The sequence below is a fragment of the Xiphophorus hellerii genome, chromosome 2 (assembly GCF_003331165.1).
Source record: "Xiphophorus hellerii strain 12219 chromosome 2, Xiphophorus_hellerii-4.1, whole genome shotgun sequence".
NCBI classification, from domain to species: domain Eukaryota; kingdom Metazoa; phylum Chordata; class Actinopteri; order Cyprinodontiformes; family Poeciliidae; genus Xiphophorus; species Xiphophorus hellerii.
In genome coordinates this window covers 1494019-1513150 of record NC_045673.1, presented here as the reverse complement: position 1 = coordinate 1513150, position 19132 = coordinate 1494019, and the positions used below count along the sequence as shown (strand labels likewise).

General features: G+C 40.4%; 2 protein-coding genes and 2 long non-coding RNA genes across 8 annotated transcripts in view; 2 read left to right on the top strand and 2 right to left on the bottom strand.

Moving 5' to 3' along the window:
* The window catches only part of bicd1a (bicaudal D homolog 1a), a 32742-nt gene extending 21800 nt beyond the window's left edge, over window positions 1–10942 (top strand). The window contains exons 4-10 of one of the 3 annotated variants that reach the window (XM_032579682.1): window positions 478–969; window positions 2566–2958; window positions 3344–4126; window positions 4908–5059; window positions 5136–5346; window positions 6429–6514; window positions 8381–10942. In XM_032579682.1, the coding sequence (XP_032435573.1) occupies window positions 478–969; window positions 2566–2958; window positions 3344–4126; window positions 4908–5059; window positions 5136–5346; window positions 6429–6514; window positions 8381–8501 (2238 nt within the window). In that variant the 3' untranslated portion in view covers window positions 8502–10942. The remainder of the gene's footprint in view (window positions 1–477; window positions 970–2565; window positions 2959–3343; window positions 4127–4907; window positions 5060–5135; window positions 5347–6428; window positions 6515–8380) is intronic. The other 2 variants (XM_032579690.1, XM_032579697.1) reach the window with 2 other exon arrangements.
* LOC116730601 (uncharacterized) overlaps window positions 1–19132 on the bottom strand; it is a 176709-nt gene that overhangs the window by 24964 nt on the left and 132613 nt on the right. The gene's annotated exons all lie outside the window — the stretch shown is intronic.
* fgd4a (FYVE, RhoGEF and PH domain containing 4a) overlaps window positions 11559–19132 on the top strand; it is a 60038-nt gene continuing 52464 nt past the window's right edge. For 2 of the 3 annotated variants that reach the window (XM_032579752.1, XM_032579717.1), the window contains exon 1: window positions 11564–11889. In XM_032579752.1, coding sequence (XP_032435643.1) covers window positions 11787–11889 — 103 coding nt within the window. In that variant the 5' untranslated portion in view covers window positions 11564–11786. Of the gene's footprint in view, window positions 11890–19132 lie in introns of all 3 variants that reach the window. The other variant, XM_032579707.1, reaches the window with a different exon arrangement.
* On the bottom strand, window positions 15992–19034 carry LOC116730620 (uncharacterized). Its single transcript, XR_004341366.1, has 2 exons — window positions 18911–19034; window positions 15992–16286 (listed from the first exon to the last, which is right to left on the bottom strand). It is a non-coding gene; the product is annotated as an uncharacterized LOC116730620 (long non-coding RNA).

Here is a 19132-nt window from a genome sequence, read left to right as displayed (position 1 = left end):
AAACTGGTTCCTCAAAGTTTCTGTTCAGGCTGGAAAATTCTGGAAGTTATGAGAATTTTCCATCTGGATAAGTTTGGAAAACCATCCATCCATCTGTTTATCCATCCATCTGTTCATCCATCCATCCATCCATCCATCAAATCATCTATCCATCCATCCATCTGTTCATCCATCCATTCATAAATCCATCCATCCATCCATCCATCCATCTCTTCATCCATCCATCCATCCGTCCGTCCGTCTCTTAATCCATCCATCCGTCCATCCATCCATCCATCCATCCATCCATCCAGGAGGGATTTTCTTAAATTCATTGTGATTTTCTGTAATTATATTTTTTGTGAAACTTTTGAAGTTTTATTTCTAGGAAATCTGAAATTTTGACACAAGGGTAGAAAACTAATTTGTGGTCAGAGTGACTGGGAACCCACCAGTGGGTCCAGTTGAGTGACTGTTATCCTTCCTGCTGCGCCGCAGGTGGAGTATGAGGGTCTGAAACACGAAATCAAAGTCTTGGAGGAGGAGACGGTCCTCCTCAACAGCCAGCTGGAGGACGCTCTGCGTCTGAAGGACATCTCTGAGGGACAGCTGGAGGAAGCGCTGGACGCCCTGAAGATGGAGCGCGAGCAGAAGAACAACCTGAGGAAGGAGCTGGCTCACCACATCAGCCTGAGCGACAGCGTGTACGGGGCCGGGGCCCACCTGGCGCTCACCGTCACCGGCGTCGAGGGCCTCAAGTTCTCCGAGGAGACCGGCAGCGGCAACGTTCCCAACGGCGGCGCCATCCCTGCTGCCAACGGCAACATGGAGGACAGCAACCGCTGCAACGGCCACCTGCACCACAGCCCCGTCCTGGCCAAGGCCAGCGGGGATTACCGCGCCGGCAGGAAGGCGGACGGCCTGATGCCGGACCTGTTCAGTGAGCTCAACTTGTCCGAGATGCAGAAGCTGAAGCAGCAGCTGCTGCAGGTGAGTCATGTGACTTTAAATGATGGAGTTTTGCTGAGGCGGAGAAATCAGCAGCAGATCAGAGACATGAGTCCATCATTTTAAATGTTGTAGTCCAGCTTTTAGACAACAAGCTGATAGAATAACTAATCTGGCTTTTCACCAATTCATAATCTGATAGGTCATACTTGATTACATCAATATGACGGTTTATTAGGGTCTTCAGGACAAAAAAGACGAGTAAAATTAGTAGAAAAACTCAGAGATTTGGAGATTAATCTCAGAAATAGTCTAAAAAAAAGATGGAAATTTCTGAGCTCCAAAAGTAAAAGATTTGTTAGAAAACAAACAAATGTTGATATTGTACACAATTATTCTTCTTTTGCGTTCTCTCGCAATAATACTGTATGCCTTTCTTAAAGTGGAAATCTGCTATTTTATAAGGTTTTCATGAGGTTTTTCCATGTATCTTAATATGTCGTGAAATAACTGAAGTTTTATATATTTTTCTTTAGAATGGAAATGCACCACAAACCTGTGATTTAAACAGAAACTTTCCATAGGAAAGAGAAAAAAATACATCCAAACTATTTGGACAATTTGTGAGTTATTATCAGTTATGAATCATTTGACAGTTTTGATTGTGTCTTTTTTAGGGTCGTTTTATGTCCTTCTCAACACAAATAGACATAAACATACAGTGAATAAATCGATTTTCAATCAGTTTTTTGCAACAGATAGTTAAGAATAAACATGTTTTCACTGTTTAAAATGAAAATTTAATGTTGTCTAATGTCCAATTTTAAATTGACATTAGACTGTATGGACAATAGACCAGCAAATATTGCAGTAAGCATATTGTGATGGAACGCAAGACTTATTGTGAGGGAAACCAAAACTTATTGTGAGGGAACGCAAAAGAAAAAACTTCCCCAGGTCCCCTGGGGGGCTCCATAAGATTGCTCTCAGAAAATTTCTTGAAAAAAAATTTCCAAGCTAGAAAAGTTAAACATTTGCTAGAAGAAATTTTGAGATTAATTTGACATATTTTCTGGAAAAGGTTTAGATAGGCAATTTTTAACTTTTGGAAATTCAAATGTGAAAAACGACGTTTCGAGCTCAGAAATGTTCACATTTTGTCTAGAAAATTTCTGAGATGAATCAAGAAATTTTGGAAATTATTCTTGCACATTTTTGACTTTTTGTACCGAGAAATTTCCAATTTTTTCTAGACAATTTCTGAAGTTTATCTAAAAATTTCAGAGTTTTTTGTTGTAAATTTACTCCTTCTTTTGTCTACAACGGCCCCATCACGCCGTCGTACATCAACCTGTCCAGTAACTTCAGGTGGAAGTTAGCATCTTTTGCTATAACTACACATCTCTCCTTTTAAAAATTATGAAATGCTGTACATTGCCTCTGTGTAAATAAACAGCAAAACAGTAAGGAAGTAATTCATTGAACAAGACCAGTGTAGCCGTGACAAACAAGGTAAATAAAAAAGTAAAAACAAAGAACTGCAGTCAATATTTCAGGTTGTGCAACAAATTATTTATTGTTACACATTTTTAGCATTTTAGAAGTTAGAACTTTTCCTTCTCCACCTCCGTCCTGCAGGTGGAGCGTGAGAAGGCGGGTCTGCTGATGACCCTGCAGGAGTCGCAGACCCAGCTGCAGCACACGCAGGGCGCCCTGACGGAGCAGAACGAGCGCGTCCATCGCCTCACCGAACACGTCAACGCCCTCAAACACCTGAACGCCGACAAGGAGCTGGACGACCCGCAGGAGAGCGAGAAGCCAGACGGCGGCTCCCCATCGCCGTCGTCCAACGGCCGCCTCGACCCTGACATCCACGGGTTTGAGATCCTGGAGTGTAAGTACAAGGTGGCGGTGACGGAGGTGATCGACCTGAAGGCCGAGCTCAAAGCCTTAAAGGAGAAGTACAACCAGGCGGTGGAGGGCCAGGGAGACCGCCACAACGACGACCGGGTCCAGGCGCTGACTGAGCAGGTTCGCTACCTCAGACACAAACTGACTTCTTCATCTGATCAAATATTCTCCACTTCTGCCTGAGCTGAGCTGTCTGAAGAAATTCACCAAAAACAACCAATCAGAGCCAGAAGGAGGGGCTTAGCGCTGTCAGTCGCCTCCTGTACTCCCTGCTAAATGTTGTATTGGTAGACTTCCCATTAAGGAAAACAGTTTATCCGCCATCATCAGTGGCTGTGCTAGCTAACTTTAGCATTCCTGACAGGCTGGACAATGTGCCAGTTTTATTTGGTTAAAGGTCAGAAAAGTCGATTACTAAAATAATCAATACTTGCAGCCATAAAGCATATATACAATTACCATTCTAGTGTTACCATAATCTCACCAATTTCTTAATTAAACTCAGGTTTCCCATTTGGAGCGGAGCTACCGTGAGAGCCGGGAGCGCGTGGCTGGCCTGGAGGCCGAGCTGCGCGCCGCATCAAACACGGCGACGGAGAGCCAGAGCATGCTGAACGCAGCGCAGGACGAGCTGGTGACCTTCAGCGAGGAGCTGGCGCAGCTCTACCACCACGTCTGCCTCTGCAACAACGAGACGCCCAACCGCGTCATGCTGGATTACTACCGGCAGAGCCGCACCACACGCAGCGGCAGCCTGAAGGGCCCCGAGGATCCACGGGCGCTCCTGTCTCCCCGCCTGGCGCGCCGCCTCGCCGCCGCGTCCGCGGCCTGCTCGCCCGACTCCCTGCGCAGCCCAATGGACTCCCCGTCCAGAGACGCCCACCACAGCAACGCAGTGGGCAACATGGTGGGCAACACGGCGGGCAACGTGACGGACTCGTCGTCCTGCCACAGCAGCCCCCTCCACAACGTCAGCGGGTCGCCCTCCATCAGCATATCCCGCTGCCCGTCTCCGGTGCCGTCGGACGCGGGCAGCGACCTGCGGAGGGAGCCCATGAACATCTACAACCTGAACGCCATCATCCGAGACCAGATCAAGCATCTGCAGCGGGCCGTGGACCGCTCGCTGCAGCTGTCCCGGCAGAGAGCTGCAGCCAGGGAGATGGCCACCATGCTGGACAAGGACAAGGAGTCGTGCATGGAGGAAATCCTGAAGCTCAAGTCGCTGCTCAGCACCAAGAGGGAGCAGATCGCCACGCTGCGGCTCGTCCTCAAGGCCAATAAACAGGTAAAATCCTTCATTTAGTAAAGCTAAACATTTTTTTATGAATAGCTATTAAAAAGACTTGTCATTGTTTTTAAGTGGTTGTATTGTAAATCAAAGCACATTTCTGCAACATGCAGGTCAAATGCTGAAAACATCATACAGTCAACAATCAAAAAAACAGTAACAGCATCATTGTTAAAATCATCAATAAACGTCAATTATGTTGATCAATGTTCCATTTATTATGATTCAAAAGTAACTGAACATGTGGGTTTTAGTCTCAATCAAAACAAACTCAGTGTTTCAGCTGTTTTGCTGTTTTCTGGAAGTTTGTTCCAGATAATGTGTTTTCAGGGACATAGTTCCATTTTATAGCATAATTACCTTCAGTTGTTATACAAATGCTTTCCATATGAAATATAACTTTAAAAAATTTGACTTGAAATTGGGCCTCTGTCTCTTTAAAAACTCCTGCTCTTTCTGAAACTCCGCCTTCAGGAAGTCATTCCAAAATGGCTCCTCTATTAACCCAACATTTTTACCAGCATTTCACTGAGAAGTAGCTCCTTTAATGAGTAACCATGTGTTTGCTAATTGCTGCTGGCTAGTCTGAAGGAGCTGAGTGAAGCAGAGCTGCTCTGTGAGGCAGAAGCTCAGAACCTGCAGCTCTGAGGAGGAGCTTCACCTCGAAGGCGGGGCTACGTCCACCCAGCCGTTTGCACAGCTGAATGTTTGCAAAACAATTAGAATTACTGAGTTCAATATATTCTTCGGTGAAATTTATAAATATTTGTTCTTGCAGACAGCAGAAAATGCCCTGGCTAACCTGAAGAGCAAGTATGAGAATGAAAAGTCAGTGGTGACGGAGACCATGATGAAGCTGAGGAACGAACTGAAGGCTCTGAAGGAAGACGCTGCCACCTTCTCCTCTCTCAGAGCCATGTTCGCCACGAGGTGAGGAACTCCAGCAGAGGAATGGCTTCCCCTGGTCTGCAGGGACCAAACCTCCTCACCTTCTGTCTGTCTGCAGGTGTGATGAGTATGTCACCCAGCTGGACGAGATGCAGAGGCAGCTGGCCGCAGCAGAGGACGAGAAGAAGACGCTCAACTCCCTCCTCAGGATGGCTATCCAGCAGAAACTGGCCCTGACGCAGCGGCTGGAGGACCTGGAGTTTGACCACGAGCAGGTTCACCGCGGCCGCGGCGCCAAAGTGCCCAAGATAAAAAGCAGCCCACCCAAAGTAAGTCATGTGTATACCTTTAATTTCACCCCACGTGGGGGAGAAATTAAAGGCTCTGATTTGCACCTGAGGGTCAGTTCTGTTACGACCGTCTTTCTGCAACTGTTTAGAGAAACACTGACACCGTGGTAAAGCTGAACCTAGAGCACCGCTAGCTACAAAATTAACTGCACTTACAAACTTTACAAAACATCCAAATAATTTAGCACTTCAGAATTCATCTGGAAGAATTAATTTATCAGAAGCTAAGTGCCATCAACAAAATGAAACGTTATCTCTGATTTTTGGATTAGTGAACATTGGCCACCACAGCCAGATGTTTTTTTAAAGGAATCATTAGTAAGGCTATCATGCCTCCTTATTGTTTTGCTAAGTTAGAACCACAGACTTGCAGCAACAATGTGATTCTACAAAGTATCGACTCAGGAAAAAGAAAAAAATCTTCAGAATTTAAAAAAAAAATTGCAAACTATGACGTGTTTCTTTCAACTTCACAGTTTGTACATTATTGTAAAGGGACAAATATGAGAAAGCTGGTATAAAGAACTTTCTCATCTTAATCATCAGTATTTTCTACATGTCAGTATTTTCAGCCTGAATGTTGTTCTGTATTTTGATACTCAATATTTGAAAACATAACAACCAGGAACCAAAAATGGCTGCAGAAGCAGTTTATGTTTTGTGACTCACAGCACCTCCTTGAGGAAGATTTAGGAACTAACAGCAGAAATGATTTATTTCACATCAACATAACTTATGTTAATTATAACTACCATGTGTTTCATGGCTCATCTGCTGTTTTGAGGATGACTCCTCAGTCTATCCTGGTCCAGAGTAACAAATCTACACCACTAGATGGCAGTGTTGGATTATGTCTTCTTCATGTGTTTTATTCCAAAGCAGGGTAGAATCAGCTGTTTGTGTGCCAGTAACTGGTTCCAGTTCATGCTGAAGCTTTTATTCAAGCAGCAGTTGTTTCATAAATGTTTGTCTGAAGTGTTCAGTGTGAACTAATCCTCCTGTTTTGCTTTTGTTCTCTAACCTCGAGTGTCACCACTCTATATATCTGTCTAATTTATCAGTTTTTTGTAGATTGTCAGCAGCCTTCTGCCTCAGTACCGACATTCTCCCCACAACTAAGGCGAGGGAGAGCCTCCTTAGCCCGCAGGTAACATGCTAGAGAACCTGCTGACCTTCTCACGCCTCTGCATCTAGATAATTGGTCCTGCATGTTCTCTGTAGTCACACTTCCGTCACGTAGCAGTTTATGAATAAAACACAGCATCAAAGTGATCCACCTTTCATTCTAGGGTTGAAGGTTTTCTCTCTTTGCATGTGTAATTTTGCATGGCAGTTCTCTTTAAATGCTTACTGTTTCACTTGGAGTTTGGACTCAACAGTCTACATTTGTCCAGAAACTAAATTTACTCATTTGTGATATTAAAAGCAGTGATGGGAATCTTTGACCCTCCCATTCAGGATTCGATTCCGATTTTTGATTTTCAAAGCAATTATTCATGAATTAGACTGATTTCTGATCCTCATCATCTACTCCAGTCGGCTTTGCAAGGCAGAAAGACAAATGGAGACATTAACATTCTTTTTCACATTTATTACATTTTAAATATTAATCCATGCTTAGACACAATCACTCCCTTCCTGCATCTTTTGTTTTGCTTTTACAAAGAGAGCGCCCCCTTTCTGCGGACAGTCTCTTCCGAGAACGACAGCGTTTCAGTTTCCATCCAGCAATTTTTAGCCAATTGACAGTGTTTTAATAGTTATGTACTGATAATTCCTCACTGGCTGGATTAGCGCTCCGTATTCATGTTGCCTCTGCAGATACAAAAACCAGCTAGACTTCCTGGGAATTCGGGAAAAACCAGAATGTTTTCCTTCAGTGAAGACGGAGCCGGTTGAATCTCTCGCCTTCATTTTTTGTAGTTTTCTCTATATTATGGTGCTTTCTGTGCATGAACACGTCTCAGTATCATCTCCATGGCGATGTCAGAACTTCCTGTTTAGTTACAAAAATGGAGGCTGATGGACAGCAAATTTTACAAAAAATTTTAAATTGATTCTAAATCATCATAAAGGAGAATCAAGAATTGTTTTTTGGCACACGCCCCGTGAAAAGTCGTTTGATGAAACCTTATAAAGAGGATTTACTTTGTGTATCCAAGGCAACGGCTGAGGCCTCTATATGTATGTATTTGTTGTGTTTTTGTTTTTTCTTTCCAGTCCTGCTTTAAAGTTAAACTTTTATCAAATGATTTTGGGTTCTGTTGGATGCAGCAGATTTTTATTGTTTTCGATGCTTAAAGGAAATGTCTGATTTTAGAAAGACACATTTTTCCTGATTGAAAGGAGAAGATCTGGCACAGCTCTCATGATGCTGCCAGTACGTCTGACTAACCGCCTCACTGTTGAGTTTTCCAAAAGTATTCACTCCTCTTTTTGTCTGTGAGAACAGAAACAAACTACAGTTTGTTGTGAATCTGCATTAAGTCTCTTTGAGTCGATACTTTGCAGAACCAGCTTCTTATTGGTCATTTTTGGGGTGTGTGCTTTGTGGGGTCATCCTGCTGGAAGGTCAACTTTGACCCTAGGAGAAATATAGAGGTCAGCCTGAGTTAAGCGGGTTGAATACTTTTGCATGTGACATTTCTTTAGATTTTTATTTAAAAAATATACAGCAAACCTGGTATGGATTTCTCTTCATGTCCACGGGGTCTGAATGCTTTGAGGTTCTGTCTTTATGCTTCAGGTTTGGTTTATTTTCAGCATTTTGTGCAGATTTTTGTTAATAATCTGCAGACGTTGCTGATTTTTATTTTGTTCAGCAAACCCAGCTGCTGCCAGCAACTTTGTTTTCTGCAAGCAAACTAACTCTTTACAGGAAAGCTAAACTCTTTTTCCCAAAATGTTTCAGTTTTCCTGAGTGAACTGCTCTTTTTTTTAAAATATGTCACATTTCGCCGTTTTTATCCTCCTTCTGCTCAGTAAAAGTTTTTCTCGTTTTTTTTTTTTTCAGTCGTAAATTTCTGGAAGACCTCCAGGAATACCAAGCGGTCCTGTCCAGCAGTCGCAGCCTTCTCTCGCCGTGCGACCCGCGTAGCTGCATGGCCCACCAGCCCCACCCCCCCGGTACCTAGCCCCGCCCCCGGCACCTAGCCCCGCCCCTGGCCCGGACCCAAAGGAGCCATGCAGAGGCAGACACTCCGGAGATGAGGGAGGGGCCTCCTCTTCCCTCACTGGACTCTGTCCGCCACCCCGGCCGGACCCGGCCCGGTTCTGGCCCGGTTCTGGCGGGCCTCCCACTACCTGGGTCGTAGAAGAGAGGCAGGACGCGCTCCCCGTCTTCTGGATGCGACTTCCTGCAGGAGGACTGACCGACAGAAATGCTGCTGACGCTGAACTGGAATCTTTCCATTAGTTTACTGTTATTTATTAATAATTTATTGACTATTTATTATTTACAGGATTTAATAATCCTTGTATGTTTTTCTTCTGTCTTATGTTTTTTTATAAGAATTCATTCCTGCTGTGGAGACGAAGTAATCGGTTTCACAGATTCACTGTCACAACACGGTCTGTTTTGTTCTTCCTTCAAAAATTCAACAAAAATAAACATTTGATTTAGACGTTTTCTAGAAAAAAACGTACCTAGTTAAACCATATAGAATTTTGTGAGAATAACAACCAAATAAATCATGTATGGAGTTTTTTTTACACAGTAGCTCTTAGACACTTTGGCACGGCAGTTCCAGTGAACTAATAACAGGAAAAGGTTTCGTGTTTGTGACGGTTGATTTCAGCTGATTTTCTTTCACAGGTTTTTCTTGCAATGCTTATTTATGAATTATTTTAACATTTTTAAATTAGATACACAAAGACTGTTTTATATCACTTCTTGTTTATTTATTAGACACATTTTTTACAGTGGGTCCTGGTGATGCTTGCAGCTCAGCTCTCAGAAACTGGGTGGATTTGATTTTGAGCTGCTTTTCATTTTGAATTGCACAGGTTTAAATGAACTCTTACTGCTGCATTAAGGTCTCTGTTATCTACTCTTTGTATTTTCCTCGTTGAGTATTTTCAGACTTTCTCGCTGTGGTAGAAACCAGTCATGCTACTGATTCTTTTCCTCATTGTGACAGAGAGAAAAAAGCATTGCAGCTCCACACTTTGGGGTCCATTTTTAGAGTTACACAGTCAAATATTACCAGCTTGTTTTCATCATGTTATATATTCATTTACAAATGTCACAGTTTAAACTAAATATTTAGCCAACAAGTTAAATGTTTAGCTTACAACTGAATAGGTAGCTAGCTTAACCCAAAATATTTAATTTGGAGCTAAACTTTTAGCTCTGAGCTTGCTAAATATTTAACTAGGAAGCTAAATATTTAGCTCCAGACTAAACATTTAGTTTAGTCTGTTACTAAACATTTACAAATTAAATGCTTAGTTCCAAATTTAATAGTTAGGTCAGAGACAACTCAATATTTAACTTGCTAAATAACGATTTAATTAGCAAGCTAAATATTTAGCCCAAAACTAAATATTTAGCACTGAGCTAGCTTAATATTTAGTTTGAAATTAAATATTTAGCTTGGTAACAAAATATTTAGTTTTACATTAAATGTGTACCTTACTTGCTAAGTTTTTACTTTAAAGCTAAATATTTAGTTTAGTTTTAAGTTAAATATGCACCTTGATCACTACATATTCAAGCTAAAGAATTCACTAAATATTTAGCTTGGAGCTAAATGTATAGTTGGTCAACTAAATAATTAGCTTGCTAAATAATATATGATATTAACATTTATAAATGAATGAATAACATGGTGAAAATATGACTTTGTATAGTGAACAGCCATGTTTTTCGCTTATGACAGCCTAACTAAATCTAATAATTGTGTTAATTTTTGACAGTAACTTTAAAAGCGGCTCCCCACGCAGCCTCTCCGTGTTGCCGTCTCCCTTTGCTTCCCCAGACAGAATGCAGTACAGCACAAGCACAATTCTGCACTATGCATTTGAGCAATACAGCAGCAGCAATCGCAGGTTGATCTGGGTGAAACATTTCTGCCAGTAAACTGTGTGGGAAGGTTAAAGGAACAGAGAGTTCCAGATAAGAGAGGAATTCCTTTTCTGTTACTAAACTAAAGTTTTGTCTCTTTTTGAGATGCAGAAAATGTGGCAACTGCAAGGAAAGTTTCATTTTTCTGCACCTTTCCAACATTCTCATAATTATTATGTCCTAAGTTAAAGATTTAAAACCTGAACCTCCACAGCCAGTATTGGTGTGTTTAAGGACACCATTGAGTGGACGTCCTGCTCAGCGTGTGTGTTCACTGGTTCACCACAGGTTGATACTTTTGCAACTAGAGTGATGAAGAGGCAGCAGCTGGATCTGTGCTGGCTCGTTAACTTCTGGTCTGAACGGAGAGACTAACCGGGTTCCTGAAAACAAGCCGTGGTTTGACAGGAATGCTTGCAGTACGCTGGGATATTGTGGGTTTTACAGTTTCTCCACCATTTGAAACAGTGTTAAACTGGATACACAAGCAAATAAAACATTTCTCCTTTGGTTCTGCCTTCCTGGTTATTTTCAGCTATAGAAAATGAGCTGATGTGGTCCAAGCACTAATATTTGACTCTAATATTTCCCCCATAAAAGGAAAAAAGTAAAGCTCAAAAGAGCTCAACAACAAATATCTTTATTGTTGAGCTCACATTTCTATTTATTCAATAATTTAGTAGTAAAGGAAGTTTTTTGAATTGAGAATGTTGCTTATTTATGACTTTCGACTAAAATTCAATTAATTACAGATCTGGCAATTAGATTTAAATTAAAAATTATCATCTAATACCTCCACTAGTTTATTAAACTGCTTTAAACTTCCCTATATGCGGTTTCAAAGTTGACAGGTTGCACTACAGTTAAAAGAAATGTAACAAATGGGAGATAAACCTGATTTAAATGTATTTTTAAAAAGAAAAAAACAACAACTCTAACCTTAACTTTAGTTCAAACCCCAGAAAAACAGGCTGAAGTTTAATGAAGCTGTTGTGTTTCAGCAGAAAGCCTGCAGACTCAGTAATTACTTCTGATTATTTATGTTGGAAAAGTTCCCAAACAGAAACCAGTGAGGGGCGGGCCGGGCTCACAGCTACACCCCCATCAAGGTGACTTTGGAGGGAGACCAGGACCAAGCTGGCCCGCTGGAAGCCGCTCCCTGAGCTCCTGAGTGCCGCTGGTTGGACCCGAACGGACCCGAACGGACAGCGGACCAGTGACGGGGACGCGCATGGAGCCGCTGCTGCTCGGCTTTGGATTTGCTGGGAAAAAGGGAGCGAGATTCTGAAAACATACTTTTATTTTCGGTCTTTGTTCGACCTTACAGTGAAATCCTCAGAATCGGTCAGTCTGAATGATTGAGCGGGTCATGGAGGAGGAGAAAATGGAGAGCTTCAACCGGGTCGCCTTTCGGAGGAAGCAGCGCAGTCTGGACATGGGACATGGACGCGCTACAGGTGGGTTCCATGAGCATGTTCTCACTCTGCCTCTCTGCTCTGGTTTCATGTGTTTTATACCAACTGCATTTCTAAAATCCCCCAGAATAAATCACTTTTATCCCATTGTATGGCTTTAATGTTGGGTTGGCGCTCACGTGTTTCCCTCAAAGTGATTGGGAAAGCTTGGAAACAGCTGCAGGCCTTGTTTACCCATCATCGCTGCTGTCAGAGGCAAGTCAGAGACAAGTCAGAGACAAGTCCCAGCCTGCTGGCTGCATCGGTGGCTGCAGGGCAACATTTTCCTCCAATGTAAAGGAGATGAACGGCTCTACTGGAGGAACTATTACTACAGCTCTTTGTTCCAGCCTTAGTTATCAAAACTGATCCAACAGTTTACATCAGTTCAAAGCTGTGATATATGGGGTTCTGCACAGTCAAAATTAACTGCAACACTTTGGGTTATTTAGCCTGTCAGAAGAGAAAGAAAATGTAGATTCATTTTTCATAGTCATATTTTTACCATGTTATTCAATCATTTATAAATGATCAGGTTTCATAGAAAATATTTATCCTGAAGCAAAATATTTATTTAGCAGGCTACATATTTAGTTTGCTAAATATTTAGTTAATAAACTAAATATTTTATTAAATATTATTTAGCTACAAATTAAATATTTTGTTTGCTGTTGCTGTTTAGGATTTTTTTGTCCATTTGTACAACATTTCAGCTCAAAACAATTAAAGTATGAGCTTTTTAAGGCAATGCAGATGTTCAACAGTGACTATCTGCTATTGGGATTTATATGGAAGTTCTTAAGAACCAGCTTTTATTTTGATAGTCCACTAACGCTTATCGGCAAGTGAATTTGCATATTAGCTTAATATGTGACTCAGAGGGAGCTAAATACTTAGTTAAATTGAGCTAAATAGTTGCTGAACTAAATATTTAGCTAAAAAATATGAAATCAAAAAGCTATTTAATTCCAAACTAAATATTTAGCTCTGAGCCAGTAAATTATTTAGCTAGCACAGAACAAAATATTTAGCTTGCAAGTTAAAATGTTTGAAGCTGACATTTATTAAGGAATGAATAGCTTTGTTTAAATATGAACTCTTTTTTTTTTTCTTTTGACAGGCTACATAACCCAAATTATTGGGTAATTTTTGACTGTTTTTGTCACAAATGGCACTCCATATCATAATGGATCTTTGCAAACATGCAGCTGCAGATTTAGTCAGAAACTCTTCTCAGAACCCGCTCCATGTTCAGGCTGTTTGCTCTGTTTGGGCTTGACTGTCTGAGGCAGGAAGAGTTTTATCTTGGAACTGCTACTTGTGTAAACACGCTGCTGGGGATACTTAGCCGCGCTCTCAGTCAGACTTGAACTTTTCTTTGTGCTTGGTGGGTGCAGCGTTCACACTAGGTAACACTTCAGCTCATATAATAGTGGTGGCGGTTTCATAAAGTCAGCTCCAGTCACAGGTTATGAACTGGTTCAGGAAGTGAGGTAGACTCTGGGTCACTCCCAGGTAGAGTCGCACCTTGAATCATCCGATGTGAGCGTTCATCAGCATAGCTGCTGTTTTGCACCATTAGCATGTAATACGCCTGGTACTTTAGACTCTGTGCTTGTTTTTATCTGTCTCTGGGAATACTTTATGATGGCTGAAGCCTCCATAAAGTATTCTCAAGCCCCCTAAATAATTTGGTGGGTTTTTTTGTTGTTATTATTATTATTATTACCGTATTACTAATATGAAGATGGACGATGGAATGGGTTTCTTTGTTTTTTTTTTGTTGTTACAAAAAACTGCCAACAAATTCAAAATAATGTGGCTGGAGTTTAAATTAAAAAATCATATAAACTATAATTTTTCACTCAAAATTGATAGCAAATCTTCCAGGTTCCCTTTACTTCATGTCATAATATTTTGGGCAATGGTTATAAAATATAGCTGGAATTGCTTGGAAGATGATGGAAGCTTAAAACTTTGCACAAATGTTCTTCAAAAGTTACCAAAGAGTTTTAAATGTGCAGCCATAGAAAATTATAACTATTTAAGCGATGTTTGCTAGGAAACCATTTTATAATAGCAAATAACTGCTATTATTATTTTGTAATATTTTGTAGAAAGATCTTTGTATTTCCTTAAACAATATTTTAAAACTGGAAAAGTAACTTGTCTGTTTTTGTTGCTGTTTGAGAATTTTTTACGTTTGCTCACATCCTGTTCATATTCTGGGGCCCAGGCCCCCATGTGTCCTTAGAACCTAGTGACGCCCCTGTTGTTGACCAAAAGATGTGGATCTCTGATTTATGGATCTAAATCTTAAGCAGTCATTTTGTTCAGTCATTGTTTTGGTTTTGTGGACATGCAGCAGCTCTGATATCAGCTACTTCAGTTCCTTCAGTTCCAGAACTTGCAGGATTCCATAACATCTGAACGTCTAAATCATTTCGGTTCGTTCTGAACACTGATTCAAATCCCTCTTCTCATGCAGTGTTGTTGTTGGATTTATCTTCATAGCGTTCTTGTGCCTCCATGTAGATAAAATGGATCATGTTTCTGTGACGTTCCTGAACTTCCTGGATCAAAGCGCTGGGTTCTGCTGCAGTCGTTGTCTCGGTTCGCTGCGCCTCGTAACGATGCAGAGCTTTCATCACGGCTGGATGATCCGGCTTTCCTTCAGACACAGACATCGTCTGCAGCCGTACGCCGCTCTACGTTTAACAAGCTTTAATTGGATTCTATGTTATAATGAAGACGTTTTTTTATGTTTGGAGTTTTTTGTCTTCATCCCAACAGGAATTGTTCAGAAATTATCTGTAATGTTTGGAAGTTTATTTCTCAGCAGTTTGTAACTAAATGAACATTGTAGTCGTAAAACATCAAGATAGGAATGATTTGCTATATTTTTAAAGCAAAATTTTGTTTTATTCTTTATAATGATCAATCAGTCAATGTTTTATAAAGATATTAATGATCCTCAAACTTCACCACAGTCTGTGATTTAGTTTTATTTGGTATTTTTAGAAGCAGTGAGAAGTGGAAGAAAAGTGGAGCTGATGGCTGCACTGTTGCCTTGCAGCAATAAAAAGTCTTGGGTTTGATAGTGGAGGCAGCATCATGCTGTGGGGAAGCAGGTCAGAGTTGATGGGAAGATGGATGGAGCTAAATCCTAGAAGAAAACCAGCAGAAGAGCTGAGACTGGGGTCAAAGTTCACCATCCCTCAGGCAACCACATCATGTGTTAGAATGGCCTAGTCAAAGTCTAGGCCTACATTCAACTGACAAACTGTGACATGACTTGAAAACTGATGTACACAGATGTTCCTCATCTAATCTGTCTGAGCTTAAGATGCTTAAAGAAATTAAATTTCACACAACTTGTAAAACTAGCGGAGATGAGACTGGAGTTTTTCCTCCCACTGTCGCCACATGCATCGTTGTGAAGGTGATTCCAGAAAGGTTTGATTCTTTCCACTTTTCATTTGTCAGATGAAATTTCAATGAAATATGTTGAACTTTGTGGTTGTAAAGTGTTAAAATATCCCGGCGTTCTGAATCCTGGGGAGCAGAACTGAAGCATCTTCAGAGTTTCCAGGTTTTTCCAGGAAACGTCAGGAGAACGGATTTGGATCTTGAACTGTAGCTTAGTGCTGGTGTTTCTGTGAAGACGGTCGGCTGTTTTCCAACAATGAGCTGCTTGTTGTTGGCTCAGAAAGGAGCAGTGGGACTGTATGAATTAGGAGCTGTGTGGCCTGCTGTTTCCCTCCACTGTCGCTCATTCATCTGGACCGGAACCGCCTCTGTGTCTCACTTCTACAGCCGCATTGCTGAACCATTTCAGAGCAAGTGGCTCTGAAGTGCCAGTATTTTTATTTTGAAGATGGAAACGTCTTTGAAAAGTGATTATATTTGATAATTCATCTGTGTGAGAAATGTGCAACCCGAGCCGGCCCAAGGCATAAGCAACCCGAGCCGCTGCATTCAGCTTCCTAACAGTCAGGGTAAATGTTTGAATTTCACACCTTAGCTCTAAAATATTTAGATTTTTTTTTACTTGAGAATATTGTTGAATTTGGTTTGATGGTTTTCAGTGGAGATAAAATTTAAGAACAATTTTTAGCATTTTATTGTTACCATAGATACAATCTTATGCTACGCGTTTAATCTCCGTGTTTGAGCTTCGGTTTGTTCAAAAATTCATCTCAGCAAATAACAATCAGTTTCCCTGGTGGTTTTGGTCAAGGCCCAGTCTTCCTCCGGTGTTCCTCAGGGTTCTGGTCCTGGTCCTTTTCTTCATCCATCTCCTCCCAGTTGGTCTTATTTTCAGAGAATCTGCTGTTCGTTTTCACAGCTCTGCAGATGACACCCAGCTCTCTCTCCACCATCTTTCCTTTCTGATCCCTCTGTGAAATTAAATTATGTTTTTGTCAAAACTCCCTTAAAGCTTTATTTAAAATATGTTTTTTACATTTACATGTTGTGATAGTACAATATAAGCATCTCCTTCTCCCAGTGCTCCCAGTACTAACTGTAGTAAAGCATCACTCAGTCAGAAACAACCAATCAGACAGGTGAAGGGTTTTAGCGCTGTCAATCACTGTTGTGTATGTGCTGCTCATATCCTCCCCCTTTCTTTCTGCTGGCAATGAACACGAGGTTGATTGGCAGCGCTAAGCCCCTCCTCTTGGCTCTGACTGCTTGTTCTTGACCAGGATTGGATCTTTTCACAGATTATCTGTCTCATATTATACTATCATGTCAAATATGGGAAACCTTATTTCTGTAAAAGTTTCATTTTGCACTACGAGGAACTCCAAGATAACAGGATATGACCGTTTTAAAGTCATTCCAGAGTTTCTCCCTGTGGGATCATCAATAGCACTTTATCTCTTGGATCTCCTCCGTCTGAATATTTTGTCTTTGGAACAACAGCCGTCTCCGTCCGTCTCTCTGCTCAGAACAGCCGTCCTCATCAATGTCCCTTCTTGATTAGATTACGGTAACTTCCTCCTCTCAGCTTTTCCTCTTAAAATCATTCATTTTAAAATCATTTATTATCCTCACAAGCCACCTTATAACTAGTTATAGTCCAACAGTTTAATAGCAGTAGCCAAATAGCCAATCACACGGCAGCGTTCAGGCTTAGTGAACTGAGGGTTACTGTAATCCAGGTGTCTCGTTCTTGCATAATGTAATACCTGAGCTGCTCCTTAATGGAGTTTCAATAGATATCCACACCTGGCTCAGGTGATAGCAGCACGATGCTAAAGGTCACAGGGAGTGTTGGAAGAAGAAAAATAACCCAGGAAGGAAAAAATGAACAAACCTATAAAACTATTCTGGTCAGTCACTCAGTTCACTTCCTTAAGGTATTTATCTTCAAAGTGTCCATAAATAAAATCTGCAGCTGTTCAGTAGTTTTTTACCTTTAGCTATAAAATATAACAGATTATTAGATGAAGGAAAGCAGAAGTGGGTTTTTTTCTTCTCTTTATACAACCTACAGGAATATTTCAAGCTATGCTGCTTGTGTAATCTGAAGATGACGTCATTTATCTGCTCAGTTGGTCATCGGTGGGGTTTTTAGTTGCATGTAACAGGATATGGCGAATTCCTGTTTGAGTAATAAAACTCAGAAGATGCAGAAATACTGACAGATGAAGGGCGTTGCTGTAGCAGTACCAGGAACTTCCAGTAGGTGGAGACAAATACCAAGTGTTGTTTTTTCTTACTGCTGAAATGAACCCAAGTTTAAAAATGCGAAACTTTTTCTTTCTTTTTTTTAGATCACATTTTTAAATGTATTTATGTTATGTCTTAATTTTTAGTTTATTTCTAGTTTTGTCGAGATCAAACATCAACACTTCATTTGCTGCAAAGCATTGATTTATTAGTTTACAATATTGGAGACATTATATAAAACAGTCGTGTCTGTCTGATTTAAAATGTTATCTAGCTTGTTCCTAAAACAGAGTTGAGTAGAAACTAGCTACATTTACATGAGTAACTTTTTTTTTAAGGAAAAATACTTCTAGAAGCAGTTGTACTACTTTGTACTCTATATTTTAATTTTATCATTAATTCTACTCTCAAACAAAATGTGCCGTTTACAGACACTCAGCTGCAGTTTATGTTGAAGTGAGACCTCTTGCTTGTGCACAAGCTTTGTTGCTATTTCCTATCTGTTGAGTCTATTGTAGCATTTCTAGATAAAACACTGTGTTGTTACTGAAGTACTTTTCATAACATAAGATATGTTACTTATTATATATTGGTTTCATACATTTCATATTGAAAAAAATAGATTTAGAAAAGTGTTTCAGCTTAAAGCTTATTTTGTAATTTTTTAAATTAAAATATTTCTTTCTTTTTTTCTTTTATGTGCTTGTTGCAATAAACAATAAATAAATTAATTGCATAATGAATTAAAACAAGCTCAATAATTTCCATTTGCATGATTTATAGTTTTCTCTTTTCTTCCTTTCTGGATATAAAAGTTTTCACTTTGGTGTTTTGGTCTCAATTCAACCTTTTCTTTTGAAGGACAGTTTTGTTTACAGAAACTTCATAATTCATTTTATTTGTTGTTTATTTTAGATATTTAAAATGTCTGCTAGTTTAAATTCTAACAAACATTTATTGATCTTTGAGCATATGTTCTTGCGTTATCAAGGTTTCCCTGGTTGGGCTCCAGAGACGTCATTCATCTTGCAGCCTGCCGTGTTTTTGAGTTAAAAAATGTTTAAAGTTGACAGGAAATTTGAAAATATTACTTGATGATTATGTGTTATTAAAAGATTGGAAGGTTAATACCTGAACACCAACTATAAAATCTTAAAAACTGCAAACACTGATTTATTATGTCAATTCCATTATATTACTGGAAAATGTTGTCAAAGCAACAATATCGCAATAACTTCTGGAACAATTTATCATCCAGCAACATTAGTTATCATGTTGCGTAGGTAAATATTTGTTGACGCAGTTCCACCCTAACTTGAGTAAAATCTTTGGATACTTTGCTCACCTTAGTGCAGAAATGATCCTCTGTTTCAGCCGCAGAGTGAGAAGGAAACTTGTTTTTCTTTCCATTCGCCAGCTGCAGCTTCCTGACTGGGATGTGTGTTGCTTCCCTCTCCTGACTGGCATTGTTTGATAGCGAGGCTTTTCCCAGAAACCTCCTGTATTCTTCTTTACCTTTTGAGTTCCAGCTGAGCTAAAGACCAAGATGCACGTTCAGAAGGAAGTT